This window comes from Crinia signifera, chromosome 5 (assembly GCF_055691185.1).
Source record: "Crinia signifera chromosome 5, ASM5569118v1, whole genome shotgun sequence".
NCBI classification, from domain to species: Eukaryota; Metazoa; Chordata; class Amphibia; order Anura; family Myobatrachidae; genus Crinia; species Crinia signifera.
The window spans coordinates 106,710,093-106,726,335 of record NC_139221.1 but is presented as its reverse complement, the minus strand read 5'-3'; the positions used below and the strand labels follow the sequence as shown (position 1 = coordinate 106,726,335).

At 44.5% G+C, this 16,243-nt stretch overlaps 1 protein-coding gene across 1 annotated transcript in view; it reads left to right on the top strand.

The window, feature by feature from the left end:
* Positions 1 to 11,910, top strand: part of SCGN (secretagogin, EF-hand calcium binding protein) — a 115,035-nt gene extending 103,125 nt beyond the window's left edge. The window contains exons 9-11 of the mRNA XM_083186263.1: positions 171 to 230; positions 1,683 to 1,751; positions 10,704 to 11,910. Of these exons, the coding sequence (XP_083042389.1) occupies positions 171 to 230; positions 1,683 to 1,751; positions 10,704 to 10,832 (258 nt within the window). The 3' untranslated portion in view covers positions 10,833 to 11,910. The remainder of the gene's footprint in view (positions 1 to 170; positions 231 to 1,682; positions 1,752 to 10,703) is intronic.
* Positions 11,911 to 16,243: the final 4,333 nt, after the last annotated feature.

Below are 16,243 nucleotides of genomic sequence, written 5' to 3'. Positions count from 1 at the left end.
TTTTTGTACCAGTATGTACAGTATTCAGACAGGCACATCTACCTCTCCATCAGAGTACAGCAGAGATTGCACATAATGATGAGAGTCCTAAGCTTAGACTTCTTCAACATGAACAAGCAGTAGCAAAATACATTTCTTCCCATCTGTACAAAATCTGTTCTTTCCTTTAGGCAAGCAGTCAGGATGAAAGAAAAAGAGACTTTGAAACAATTTTTGCACATTACGATGTTGTAAGTATGATTTATTTAATATACAGATATGCTCTCTTTTGATATTTTCTCTTAATCTGGTAGAGATTGGAAATGAACACATCTGTGCACATGGTTTTGCCCATTTTGAGGACAAATTTGTACTGCAATCAGATCTGAATAAGGGCCAAAGTCCACACAGGTGAAGTTGGCTGTTACCTGCCACCCTCTTTCCTCAATACACAATCCCCACCCCATCACCCCTTAAAAATGGCACCACCATATGCAACTGCTTCTTGCTAGTACGTGGGAACTAGGACCAACAATTGCATTCGGTCTGTGAAAATTGCAGTGTACAGTGACCTCATACATTAATTTAACGACCCCCTCCTAGCCCATCATTGACATATAGGAGCAGCAACTGGCAGCTTGATAGGCAAAACTATGCTTTTTGCCTGTACCCTATGAGTGCTGAAGATATTATGCCACTCATTAAGGGTCAGATGTATAAAGCTTCAAAAAGTGATAAAAGGGAGAGTAATAAACAACCAGCCAATCAGCTCCCACTTGTGATTTTTAAACCCAGTCTGTATTATGGCAGAAAGGACCTGGTTGGCTGTCTGTTTATCACTCTCCATTTTATCACTTTTTGAAGCTTGATACATCTGGCCCCAGGGACGGATACAGGGGAAAATGACAGGGGGGCGCACCATGATAGGGGAGGGGATGGGAGGGGAAGGGGGTGTTAGTGGTGCCAGTGTGCATGCTCGGAGAGAGAGAGAGAAGGATAGCAGAGAGAGGGTGGGAATGGGATTAAAAATAGGCCCTGGCATTTAAAGTACACAGACCCACCTTGTTGTCAAAAGTGAAGGATATAGTTGTGCGTGCACTGAATACAAAATGTAATAGGGTGTTAGAATCAGAAAATAAGAGATTTTGGGAGAGTTTTCCCATTTTTTTTAAAGCAGCAATCAATTACATGGCAAAAAGTATAAATGATTGCCACTTTAAAAAAAAAGAAACTCTCCCAAAAATCTGTCACTTTCTGATTCTCACACATTTGGCCCATAGTCATCATCCCTAATGGGGGCATACAGACGGGATGTTTTCAGGGCATTTCCTAAGTGATCTGAAATAGCGATAACGATGTGCCGCCCTGCATGGTGCTATTTCACAGGAGAACACTGACAGATCGCTCAGCACACACGCTGTTCTACATTGCTCAGCAGTGTTGCACCGTGTGTAGGTCCCATAACACAATTAATTGTGATCTGCTTTATCTCTGATTATTCACCTAGTCCAGCTAATCTAGAACATGTGGAATGATTAGGTTGTGTCATCCTAACATGGCATTTATGTAGCTAATTTATGACATCTCATAGTTGGGTGGATTGGAAAAACAAGCTACAGTATATAGTGCATAACCAGCATATAACATGCATGCACAGCTATATAAATGTGCATTAACAAATTACAATTTGTGATCTTTATCAGAGTAAAACTGGAGCCCTGGAAGGTCCCGAAGTAGATGGATTTGTCAAAGACATGATGGAGCTAGTAAAGGTCAGTTGTGTGTATACAGTGGAACCCAAGCAGATGTGCTCAGAATGTCATAAACATTAAAGTACAGTACTGTACATTATATTTGAATGAATGAATTGCAGTAGGCAGAGTGATACAGCTCTGTGTGATCTGTCCTGTAAGAGGGAAAGTGGGGGAGATGTATCATAGCGCCAAGTATTGTGCCGCTATAGCACTTCTGGCTTTGGCTCATTATCGTGATGAAGCAGGAATGAACACCAACAAAATGTATAACCCTCTTGTTCGCTTAGGTGGTGGAGTGTGCTTTGTCTCCTTGCCTGGCGAGCTCCTGTGCACGTATGCAAGATCTCCTGCAAAGGGGCGCTCTAAGAGCGGAGGAGGCCTGTGTGCCCCCTCTCTCCTGCCCGCAGCACCCCGCCACGCAGCACAAAAGAGGCTTGCGCATGCACAGGTCTCCGAAAAAATAGCACCACCCAGTGGTGTAGCTAGGTGCCACGGTGCCTGGAACAAGGGCATGTGTGCCCCTCCCTCCCGGTTTGTAGTAGGCATGGCTCTTGCGCGGCGAAAAGGGGGCGCAGCCTAACATACTACACACCGTAATGCCCATTGCACATTTTAGCGAACTTTGTAATACCCATTACGCATAAAGCCACATGTGTAATGCCAAGGCCACACACGTTGCCCATTACATACTATGGGTGACATTTAATGAGATGCGAAAATGTGATTTGTGCGATTTTATTGTCAAACTTTCCCCCAAATTTTCATATTTAATGAGATGCGAAAAATGCACATTCTGAAGGTGAAATTTTTAGTAACGTTGCGAATTTGCATATTTAATGAGCTGCGTATTCCAGGGAAAAAAGGGCGATAATGTGCGATTTTTAGACATGACAATGTGCGAATTTGTGGAAATGTGCGAATTTGTGTTAAAAAAAAATGCCGTGAGGTCCCCCCTCCTGAGCATCCCCACCCCCTCCTGAGTGTCCCCACCCCTCCTCATTGAGCCGGACCTGGTTCCAAAAATACGGGGGACAAAAAGTGTAGGTGTCTCCGTATTTCTGAAACCAGCCTCGGACTCTTGGACCGGTCCTGGTTCCAAAAATCTGGGGGACAAAAAATCTGGGGGTCCCCTGTATTTTGAAACCATCACCGGGCTCCAACAGCCCACGGTGTCATGCCACAGCCGGGGGACACTTTTTACATAAGGTCCCCCGGCCGAACCATGAGCACCGTGGCTGGTCAGCCTTGGATGGGGTACCTGGTGGAGTGGGGATCCCACCCAAGGCTTCACCCGTCCGGGACTGAAGCCCGGGGCTGTCACCGGCATCCTAAGGGTTTGGACGCCGGCCTGCTAGGGTTAAAACACTCATTCATAACATTGCTTTATACAGGTGAACTACAAGTGCCAGCAGGCCTCCCCTGCATGCTGGGACTTGGCGAACCACAATTCCCAGCATGCGGGCATTAATGGGCCTGCTGGGACTTGTAGTCCACCTGTAAAAAGAGTGTTAAAATAAAAGACACACACACACACACAGAAAAGTAGAACTTTATTACACATACAAAGACACACCTCACTTTTACACCAATATACTTACCAACCCAGGGTCCAGCGCTGTCCTCCCTCCGCCAGAGCCAGCTCACCCCGCACTGACAGCGGGGTGAGCCGACTTTCTCCGGCGCTGCTAACAGCTTCTGTAGTGTTGTCCCAGCGCTATAGAGGCTGCTAGTGTGGTTGGTCGATGCGTCTCCATGGAGACGCATAGTACAGCGCTGATTAGCTGAATTATGCATCTCCATGGACAGCGCTACAGGAGCTGTGATCTGTGCCGGAGGAAGCCGGCTCACCCCACTGTCAGTGCGGGGTGAGCTGGCTCTGGAGAAGGGAGGCCAGCGCTGGACCCTGGGTTAGTAAGTATATTGGTGTAAAAGTTAGGTGTGTGTTTGTGTGTGTAATAAAGTTCTACTTTTCTGTGTGTGTGTGTGTGTCTTTTATTTTAATGGTTATGCTCAGGAGGGGGGACCTCACGGCATTTTTTTTTTTAAACAAATTCGCACATTTCCAGTCAAATTCGCACATTATCGCAGTTAATCGCACTTTTTTCCCCAGAATACACATCCCATTAAATATGCGATTTAACTCTCATCCTATTAAATGTCACCCTATATACCAAACCATAATGGCCATTACATACTATATAACAAATCGTAATGCCCATTACACATCTGACACATAAGTGCTACTTACCTACATGCTCAAGGGGCTTCATGCTCATGCTCGATGCTAAGGGGGACTGAAATAGCTCGTTGCCAAGTGGGACTGAAATAGCTCATTGCCAAGGAGAACTGAAATAGCTCGTTGCCAAGGGGGACTAAAATTGCTCATTGCCATGGTGGACTAATATTGTTCGTTGCCAAGGGGGACTAATATTGCTCCTTGCCAAGGGGGACGAATATTGCTCCTTGCCAAGGGGGACTAATTTTGCTCATTGCCAAGGGGACTATTATTGCTCGTTGCCAAGGGGGACTATTATTGCTCATTGCCAAGGTGGACTGAAGTAGCGCGTTGCCAAGGAGGACTGAAATAGCTTGTTGCCAAGCGGGACTGAAATAGCTTGTTGCCAAGCAGGACTGAAATAGCTTGTTGCCAAGGGACACTGAAATTGCTCCTTGCCATGGGGGACTAATATTGCTCGTTGCCAAGGGGGACTAATATTGCTCCTTGCCAAGGGGGACTAATATTGCTCCTTGCCAAGGGGGACTAATCTTGCTTGTTGCCAAGGGGACTATTGTTGCTCATTGCCAAGGGGGACTATTATTGCTCAATGCCAAGGGGGACTTTTATTGCTTGTTGCCAAGGGGGACTATTATTGCTTGTTGCCAAGGGGAACTAATATTGCTCGTTGCCAAGGGGGACTAATATTGCTTGTTGCCAAGGGGGACTAATCTTGCTTGTTGTCAAGGGGGACTATTGTTGATCATTGCCAAGGGGGACTATTATTGCTCAATGCCAAGGGGGACTATTATTGCTTGTTGCCAAGGGGGACTATTATTGCTTGTTGCCAAGGGGAACTAATATTGCTCGTTGCCAAGGGGGACTAATATTGCTTGTTGCCAAGGGGGACTAATCTTGCTTGTTGTCAAGGGGGACTATTGTTGATCATTGCCAAGGGGGACTATTATTGCTCAATGCCAAGGGGGACTATTATTGCTTGTTGCCAAGAGGGACTATTATTGCTTGTTGCCAAGGGGACTAATATTGCTCGTTGCCAAGGGGGACTACTATTGCTCATTGCCAAGGTGGACTATTATTGCTCATTGCATGGGGGACTAATATTGCTTGTTGCCAAGGGGGACTAATTTTGCTCATTGCCAAGGGGGACTAATATTGCTCATTGCCAAGGGGGACTAATCTTGCTCGTTGCCAAGGGGGGACTATTATTGCTCATTGCCAAGGGGGACTAATATTGCTTGTTGCCAAGGGGGACTTATCTTGGCAACACATTCATATCTGCTCTCCTTTTTTTGCGTCTCACTTTCACACACTGCTCTCCTTTACTTTCATACTCTCTCCCCTTCATCCTTCTTTTTGCCCCCCCTTCTCCCTCTCTCTCCCCCCATTCTCTCCCCTTTATTTTTCTCTAGCATGTTCTCTCTTTTCTCTCTCGTCACTCTCCTTTTCTTTTATTCTCTCTCCCTACATCCCTCTCTTTGCACCCCCTTTCTGAGATTATTTTACATCCTCATTGTGCTTCTTATTTGTTACCAACGTTGTACTTTTATGATTATATAGTGTACGTTCTATGGATTTTAAATATCATTAACTTGTCTAATCTTTAAATAGCTTACCTGAATTTAATACATGTATTTAAATTATAAGTATTTATCATACATACTGTATGTAAAGCCTTACAGTGGCATGACACCATTGGTCGCTATTACTCCTATCCCTCTTTCTTTTTATACGTTATATATACAGGTTGAGTATCCCGTATCCAAAATGCTCGGGACCAGGAGAATTTTGGATAACGGATTATTCCGTATTTCGGAATATTTTAATATTTCAATGATGTATTTTGAAGTATCTTGCATTTATGCTGTATAAACACATAATATACACACAAATATATTTTATTACCACATAAAATACACACAAACATATTTTAATTGTTCAAAAAACAAGGTTTCAAAACGTGAAACAAAATGTGTGTACTATCTCAGCACTGAATTTGAATGCCAAGCAATCATTGTCTTGCACATATATAGTGCCAGTTACATATCATGTCCCCAGTGATGCTGTTACATATGTCCCCAGTGAGTTTTTAGCAAAAAAAAAATTTTTTTTCACTTTCTGGAATGTCCGTATTTCGGAATAATTTGGATAACGGATATTCGGATACGGGATACTCGACCTGTATATATATATATATATATATATATATATATATATATATATATATATATATATAGTATCTAGAAGCCCCCTCATGTGTTTTTGCCCCTAACATCTATTCTGTGACAACTGCAGCAGCGACAGGTGTTCTACCGTGGAAATCACAGCTTCTGTTTGTAGGATTTGGGGGTCACAGGTGCGGTCTGTAGGATCTGGGGGTCATAGGTGTGGTCTGCAGTATCTGGGGGTCACAGGTGCTGTCTGTAGTATCTGGGAGCCACTGATAATGTCTGTAGTATATGGGGGGTAACCAATGCTATCTGTGGTATCTGGGGGTCACCAATGCCATGTATGTGTATTTGGGGGGCACTACTATCTGTGTCGCCTCCGGGCACCTGGTATGAACTTACGCCACTGAGCATACCACTCACTTCCACTCCACTCAAATGTACTGTGGATATTTTTTCAAATTGAGAGGAGGGGGTACTCATAAATGAAAAAGCCTAATCAAGGGGTAAGGGATAGAAAAAAGGTTGGGAACCGTGGCACTAGTGCATCAAAACAATATATCTCTTCCTTAGTTGCGCGATTATTTTAATTTCTGTTACACTCTATATTGGGAGATTCAGGGAGATTCAGGTACAGTATTTACGCTTCTCTTTTGTAGCTAAACTGTTTTCAGAGCAGATTAAAATGTATAATATGATTTCATATTGCAAGGCGCTTACATTAACTGCCCTTGGAAAGGTCATGATGGAGGGTGAACTTGTTTTATTTCACTGGAAGTTATATAATTTCATGCATATTATTGTGAAGTGTGCCTTAATGAATATCGTTCAAAGTGTCCTCTATAGGGGGGCTCGGGTAGTAGAGACCACTTGTTATTAGTTGCTCTGTTTAGTGTGTGCACAGTGTCTTTTCATTGGATATAGAGGGACTGTGGGCATGCCAGCAGCTCAGAGCGATGGCCATTTCCCCATAGTAAGAAAAGTGGGGTGGGTGGGGGGGGGGTCTTGCAGTCGCGTATTCCTTCAGTTCACGCCCCCTTTCAGGAGGGTATGGAAGTCCTGACTTATTTACGGTGTTGGGAGATATGATGTTGCACTGCAGCTGGGGAGGTTTAAAGTGTGCTGAAAGATTTACATTTGAGAGGTAAGAATGTCTAGTTAAGAAATTGGACTATTTACGCAATTGGAAGTCTCCAATTAGCTTAATTAGTAATTATTCACCTTTCCGAAGAGTTGTCTTCTTCCTCCAGTGACGAGAGCGTCTTTTGCAGCAGAGATTTGTGTATGTGTGTGAGTGTGTGTAAGTATGTGTGTGTGAGTGTGTGTGTGTGTGTGTGTGTGTGACATCTTGGGAGGCAGCAGCTGGGAGAGCTCATCTCTCAGCAGCCCCTTCCCTAGTGCAAACATGGGGAGACCACTGGACCAGTAAATATATATATATATATATATATATATATATATATATATGTTTTTATTATTCTTGTGCTGCTGGGTTTTCACTGCTGAAAACCCGACAACTTTTTTTTTTTTACAGTGTGCATACCAGATGTAAAATGAGCAGAGAGAATTAGATTTAAGAGAGAGGCGCTCTACCTCAAATCTAAATCCGCCATTATTCACATTGCATGCAAAAACAAAAATAAAATAAAAAATTGCATTTAACATTTTGCTTAGCTCCAAATTCAGAATCAGCTCCAATGTACAGTATATTCCCACGCTCACTTTCACTCATCTGCAGAAGGTTGCTACTCTAGGAAAGATCCATTTGGTGTTAGATGGTTTTAGTAGAATTTGGGTGGCATGTATTAAGTGTGGAACATTCCACCAAACATTGTAATGATACTAATCGCATATGTATTAACATATGCAATTAGTATCACAAAGGACCAGGGCCGGCTCGAGGCACGCTCCTTCTTAATGGCTGCGCTGGGCCGGCCGTCAGCTGCTGGGAGTCGAAGGGCAGTGCTGGGGCGCGGGAAGCAGGGGGAGGGTTTTGCCAGAAGCTGCAGCATTGTGCGGGGACAGGGGAGGGGGGGTAGGTGCCTCTGCAGCAGAGGAGAGCCATGACTTTCCGCCAGGGAACAGATCCCTGCATTGCGCTGGCAGTGCAAAGATGATGCAATGGGGGGATAGGATGCAAAAGGTTAGTGCTTGAATCCCAGTGTCTGCCCCTTCTCTAGCTCAGTGCCCATATCCCTGCCCCTGTAGCTAGAACCCAGCCTGCCAGTTACACAGTGATCCACCCCCTCCTAATTCATTCAAGTGTTCCCTCCTCCCACCACTTACTGTCCCCTGCTCATCCTGCCCAGTGGCCACCATTCACAGTGATCCCCTATCCAGTTCAGTATTCCCCACCATCTCACTGACTCCCCCATCCGTGTCTCTCTTCTTCCCTCTCCCAACTAGCCCACGTCCATCTTCTAAATGACCCTCGGTTTGAACCCCCACAGGTACTCCAGTCATAGGGCGGTATTCAATGAGGCTGATTCGCCATGTTTTTATGGCGATTTTGTGCTGTAAGCCGAATTTTTGACTAAAACGGTGAATCACCCTATTCAATGACCAGATGGCGAATACATTTCAAGGTTTTTTTCGCCATGATTCACCGAGTAGCAATCTTTTTATGGTGAAGTGGAATGTGAACTTTTAATATAATGTGTTTTGTTTTTTACATTTGGTGTCAAAAAATCTGGAATTTTATTCTGAGGAGGGGCATGCTATTTTTATTCATATGCTGTAAGCACATGAATTTATATTTAATTAAAATAATTTTTTTTATTATTTTTTTTTACACAGAGCAGCCAGCAGGGGGCGCCAGAGCCGAGCCGCTCATTAGATATTCATATATTCACTGCACCCGATCATTACATATGCGGGTGTAGTGAATATACCCGGTCCCCTGCTGGCACCCCCGGGGGGCAGCCTGTGCTGCCTGGCACCCGGGGAGCCCACCTCCCCCCCCACAAACGTTCTGGGGCAGGCAGGGAGACTTCCATCTCCCTGCCTGCCGCCGTCCTCGGGCTCCCTGCGGCATCACCGCAGGAGTTAAAATTCGCCAGTCAGGGGCAGCGAGCCCCTGACTCGTTGAATACTGGAGCCGGCGAGGCTCTGGAACGCAGCGAGCAGTGGCGAATGTGCAGCGAATCCTAAACAGGATTCGCTGCGCATCGCCAAAATGCTCATTGAATACTGCCCATAGTGTCCCCCCTCATTCAGCCTAGTGTACCCCTCATTCAGCCCAGTGTACTCCCACCATCATCTCTTTGTCCCCTTCACATCCATCACAGGGTCCATGAAATATATCACCCACTGCCTCTCTGTCACTCTCTCCTGTCACCCTGTTCCCCATTGCATCTAACTGTCACCCACTGCCTGCCCATCACCTATTCCCTGGCATCACCTACTGCTTCTCCTTTGCCTCCTATTGCAAGGCCATGCCCACTTTTTCAAGAGCATGCTAGCGCATGGGGGCGGGGATGCTTCGAAACTTTCTTGTTCAGGGTGCTAGTAGGCCTGGAGCCAGCACTGCAAAGGACAACTCCTCTGAAAAGAGCTGCAATTTGCTAAGCTGCTGCCACCTGGTGAAAGGGTGCCGTGGGTGGTGACGGCAGTGCTGGTGATGTCTGTAGTGACTCCCAGGCTCCTCCTCCTCCCTGCATCTGGAAAGTGAGGAGGAGGAGGTCACTGGATCTGGGAACATGCATGGAGGCTGCCAGGACATGAGGTGAGGGGAACTGTGCGAGTGGCGGCTGAGGTGGCGGGATGCAGAAAGATGCCGATAGGCTTGGTTGCTATAGACAACATCACATTTTTTCATTATTACAATCTTTATGAAATTTACCCTTTTAAGTCAAAACCACCAGGCCTCTAAGGTTTACATATTATATGTCATTGCCCTCCTCACATGCTTGTAATTCTGCTTCTAATATATTACAGACCATATTAATTGTCAGCTAAAAGAATCAGGTACATTTGCACACCATACATATACTAAAGAGCTTAGAGTCCTAGCATACAACCAACAGATTTCATATGGTTCATTATAACTAGGACTTTCATATATATTTTGAGATCCTATCTGAATAAGTTTTTGAAGGACCTAATTATTATTCTCATTTCTTAATATCAATAGGTGATACGTACATATCAATTGAATTTTTACCAATGGTTATTTCTATACTTAACGCTATCTTTTTAATATCAACTAAATATTACGAAGAAAAGTACCAATAATTACATAATCAAGAGTAAATATATTAATATCTATTTATGCTTTTCAAGGCCCTGTGAACAAGTTTCAAGATTTTTTTTTTGGGGGGGGGGAGGGGGATTCCGGTCAGAAGAGACAAGTGGTTCAGTTAAAGCATCACTATATACGGACAGTAGGCTGATGTTAATGCTTAAATATTCTCTTTAAAGAGCTGTGGAAAATGTGTGCGCTATATAAATAACGGTTAATAATTAACAAATATATACAGTTTATATTATATACTGTATATATGTGTGTATTTGCCACAAAACCATTTGATCATTTTAATTCCAGTATCATTTTATACCTTCTGTTGACAGCCAAGTATCAGCGGTGTGGACCTTGACAAATTCCGTAAGATTCTACTAAATCATTGTGATGTCAACAGGGATGGAAAAATCCAGAAGTCTGAGCTGGCACTGTGTCTTGGTCTCAAAGTAAACCCATGAAGCCATGAAGAATCTGCCTTCTTGTGCCTCTTCTTTTGTCAGAACCTGCTGGTTTCTTGGTAACCATGTTCTGCTACAAATCCTTGTCACACTGGTGATTGTGGAACATCGGAGCATTTACAAGTAATGCATGAGCAGCGCAGACACAATTTGAGTGCATGGCAGGCTTTTGGTGAATCAAAATATGAATATGTTTCTAATCAAATTTCTTCTTTAAATAAAGTTGAGAGTTCCGTCGAAGTATCATTTTTATTAATGACAATCTAGTGAAAGACAAATCAAATATTCATTCATATCTGTAATCTTTGCAACACTTGTTTGATATCTGTTAGTTGTATGTAGCACTGTTGTAGAACAATAAAGTTTGATGTGTTTTTTTTTTAAATACCGGCATCTGTTTTATTAAGGTTTATTTTACTTAAAGAGGACTGCTCACTAAACGTAAGGCCAATCAATAAATGGCATGCTACTAAGCAGTTCCATTGTGTGACATTTATTAAAAATCATTTAAGTGAAACCTCTTAGCAACTAAGTGGCACTTTCTGTTAGCATTATGCTTAATTATGAATCATATGTCATTATACTACTGTGAATCTATTTTGTGTAAATTGTGTTATCAGCTGCTCCACCCTGCCAGGATGGCTGCTGAACTCAGGCTTTTTTTAAATGAGCAGTCGTGTACAAGGCAAACCTCTACCTTGCAAATAAATTCTCCTTTAAAAAAGCAAATGTCTGCTAAACTGGGACATCATTAAATCCTACCCATGATCTCCAAGACATTAGCATAAACATGGAGATGCATCAAACGCTCATTTTTAAAATGATAATTTATTAAGATTCCCTCTGTATTATTTGTTGGTTACAAAAATATTTTCTGTGTTGTACAAGACCTGATCTATTGCGAAGAGTTTATTAGACTTTTTTCTGTATTCTATGAAGTTCAATAGAATGATGAATGTAACATATAGAGGTCACTAGAATACAATCTACTGTGTCAAACTGAGTTCTCTGGCCTAGACAGGGTCAAAACTAGGGTTTCTGGTGCCCAGGACAAGACAGTAATTTGGTGCCCCTTCCCCCCCCCCCCCAAGAAAAAAAACCAATGACCACAAGACAGCCGCAATTTGTCATGTGACACAAGTGATATTACTTCCCTCCTCAGATCCTGTACACCAGCCTCTAAAACAACGAACGCCTTCCCTCCTGATAGTCAAACTGGGAATTCAACTGAGCGGTATTATCTGCAACTGATCATGGACCTTTGATTAAGCCCTGTGCTCGCAGCCTCACACAGTACAACTTCCCCCGCACACAGTACAACTTCCTTCTCCCGCAGTACAACTTCCCCTCACACTGTGCATATTTTCTCTCACACAGTACAACTTCCCCTCACACTGTACATATTCCCTCTAACACAGTACAACTTCCCCCTCACACAGTCCGAAAAGGAAGCCTGAAACCTCTGGTTTATCAGAAGCTTTTAGGCTTCCATTCATCAGCTTCACACCATGGGTGAAATTTAATAGGATGAGAGATTCAGAAAGTGAGAGATTTTGTAAGAAATCTCTAGGCTTTTTTAAAGCGGCAATCATTTACACTGCAAAACCAGTTTGATTTTGCAGTGTAAATGATTGCCGCTTTAAAAAAGCCTGGAGATTTCTTCCCAAATCTCTCACTTTCTAAATCTCTCTTCCTATTAAATTTCACCCAATGTGTTCCACTGATGAATTATTAACTCAGCTGGCGGCTGGTCCCCCGCAGCTCTCCAGGATCAGTACCGGCTGTGCACCCCTCATGGCGGCCCTGCCTTTTGGTAAAAACCATGTTGCATTGCAGGTGGGGCAGAAGTAAAAGGTGCAATGAGTTTTAGATTTGGGTGGGGTGTGTCTAAACTGAAATCTAAATTGCAGTGTAAAAATAAAGCTGTCCAGCATTTCAGGGCTACATGCAAAAACAGCCAGTATTTACCCTGAATGACATATAATAAATGTATTTGCCCCCCTTACATTGCAAAGTGTTTTTTTACAGATGGCAAGTTACTTGCTTTTTTTATTTGCTCCCAACTCCCCAATAATCTTCTTATAAAGGTAGAACACATAAAAGTTTGTGAGGCAGAGGGAAGATACATGGTATTGCTAAGGTGTCATTACAACAAGGTCAAGGAATACTGGAATACTGTCTAAGTTAAGCAGTTAGATCAGGGCTTCTCAAAACTGGTCCTTAGGACCCCACACAGTTCACATTTTCCAGGTCACCCAGCAGGTGCACAGGTGAATTCATTACTCATTGACACATTTTAAAAGATCCACAGCTGGAGCTAATTATTTCACCTGTGATTCTGTGAGGAAACCCGCAAAACATGCACTGTGTGGGGGTCCTGAGGGCCGAGTTTGAGAACCTGTGAGCTAGACCAAACTGTCATTGTTCTTGCCATCTACTTGGGTGATCTCAATTGGCACCAAACATTATAGGGAGAAACCATCTGAGCCCTGTTCCTAGCAATGAGAAAAATAATAGAGAAGCTGTACTTTACAGGAAACTATGATCTGCAAACTTTAATTGTATAATGTGTAATGGGCATCACGGTGTGCGGTATAATGTGTAATGGGCTTTATGGTATGTAACAATGTGTAATGGACATTACAATGTGTGTGTGTAATCCTGGTGCAATGTGTCTGAGGGGCTCTACCTGATGCAGTGAGTCTAAGGGGCTCTACATGGTGCAATGTATACAAGTGGCACTACTTATGTGGCCACTCCCCTTCCCCCACAAAGTCACGAATACACTGTTCCTATTTTCACTATGGCTCCAATTCTCTTTTTGTCACAGGGTGCCAAAATGTCTAGTTATGGCACTGCATCTCACCACCCTGACAAGGGGCTGCTGTGACAAGGGACTGCTGTGACAAGGGTCAGTGTGATAAGGGGCTGCTGTGACAAGGGGCAGTGTGACAAGGGGCTGCTGACAATGGACTGCTGTGACAAGGGGCAGTGTGACCAGAGGCAGTGTGACAAGGGGCTGCTGTGATAAGGGGCTGTGTGACAAGGGGCTGGTGACACGGGGCTGCTGTGACAAGGGGCAGTGTGAAAAGGGACTGCTGACAAGGGGATCACGAGGGGCTGCTAAAACATCTAAGGGGACTCTTTATTTAAAAAAAATATTAATATATATATATGTATATATATTTTTTTTATGTGGTACTGCCAAGTGTGCCATATAATTCATGGTATGGTGCCAACTGTACCCTATAATTCATGGGGTGCTGCCAAGTGTGCCGTATAATTCATGGGGTGCTGCCAAGTGTGCCATATAATTAAAGGGGTGCTGCCAAGTGTGCAGTATAATTCCACACATTGATGAGGGTGAGGCATCTTGGCTATGTAGTGCCAATTTGTGCAAGGTATCAATGGCAGCTTGTTTTGTGGGGGCACAAACAAACTAATCATTTCAGCCACAACAATGATTGTTTGATAGAGTTTGCATGTCCTAGGATTGGTTGTAGGATGGATGGGAGGCCCAAGAATAATTCCATCTTGCACCTCTTTTCTATGTATTATGGGGCCGATTCAGGATTACTCACAGTGATCTGAATTTGGCTCCTGCCCCGATGGTCAGGGTTTGCCGATGCGCATTTTACATACTCACCAGTCCGTTCCCAAGGCCAGCTGTGACAGGGCAGTAATAGCACTGGGCCATGGAATCGCCCAGCGTTTTATGGGCGTCCCTATGAATATGCTGTGCATTCCCATGAGTATGCGGATGGGCCGATGCCTGCTGGGGATGGGCGGCTGACGTAACATGATGTCAGCTGCCCACCCCGTCTTCATCCCGGCACTTGCAAATAAAGTCAGTACAGACTGACTTTTATTTGCGAAGGCAGGACAAATCTTTCAATGGTTGGCGAGGGGATTCGTGTATGAGAACAGGTTTCCGAGGTGATTCGGCAGTGGCTATTCGGCGGGGCGGCATCTCAGGTGCTTGGTAAGCTGTGATGTTCGCAGCTTGCCAAGCAAACCTGAGTCAGGGCCTATGTGCTCTTTGGAACATTTTTTTACATAATTTCTAAAGCTGATCCTGTCTGCCACTGCATTGCCACTCCTAGATGTGCCATGTGTTTGTGCTGCCCACCTGTGTCGCTTAACTTAGTCATCCAGCTATCTTGGTGCAACCTTCAAAGATTTCAATTCTGGAAATATCCCATTAGCCCACAAAGGGAAGCAAGGATCTATCCCATGTTCTCAATGCTGTTTAGAAGCACAATGCCAAACACTGTACACCAGCACCAACAGAGAGGATCCAACCTTATGCTACAATATGGTCAACAAGAATTAGAGAGTAATATTATTGAACCCAGCCGGAAACCTTCCTCCAGGCTAAGAACAGACTTCAGCCTGACTGAGAGAAGTGGTAAGTAGCAGGTAGTGGCACTGCATCATACATGGCTCCCTGCCAGCGACCAGCATGTGCTCCCCCTGTCTCTGGAGCAGACGCAGGGCCGGTGCAAGGCACCGGAGTGCCCCAGGCGAGTCAGGGTGGGGGCGCCCCGGTGCCGGGGGGGGGGGGGGCGTGGTGGTGGTGGTACCTGTGTAAAAAACCTTCGGCGCCGGCGTCCCTGCAGTGCTGGAGCGGGCAGGGGTGTCCGTGCCGCGGGGGTACCTGTCATTGTATATAAAGCTGGCAGCGGCCGGCGGGGTCCCTGCAGTGACTAGAAAATAACTAGCGCTATGCTGGGGGTGAGGGGCGAACTGCCGCCCTCCAGGTGTCGGCGCCCTAGGCAAATGCCTAGAGCTGCCTAGTGGTGGCGCCGGCCCTGAGCAGACGGGTATACACTGCATCCTCCCAGACAGAAAACGCCACTTGATACTGTTATCAACTTGAAAGTCAGGGCTCCTGTCCCACATGCTGGGGTGTCTACCGTGGCTATCAGAGCTGCGGAAAGGTCCCAGGGTCACACAGCATTACTTTATCTAAAGTTAATACAGGGTTCTATTTATATGACCCTAACAGCCCTAACCCAATTCTAGCCCCACACTAGATCGCTTGTTAAGCACAAGTGTGTATGGGCCTTTAGTTTTATTTTTTGATTTGAATATATTATAATTTATCACACACGGAAAATTGGTCATCATCTCACAAATGGCTCACCATAAATGGCCATGCATAAACTCTAGTAACGCATGGAATGGGCCTGCTTCCTGAGACTGTTTCTGACAATTTGTGGGAAGAATCCCTCACAGACATGGCTGGCGATCTGCAAGAGGGTTGCCATGTCAACACAGTTCTGACGAGTCTTCTACAGGAATAAAGTGTAACTCCAGAAAATCACCTTTATGGTATCCTCTCCACAAATTGGCATTAACAGTCCAAGCAAGCTGGCAGGAGGCCTGTGAAAAGCTTTACTAGAGTTATA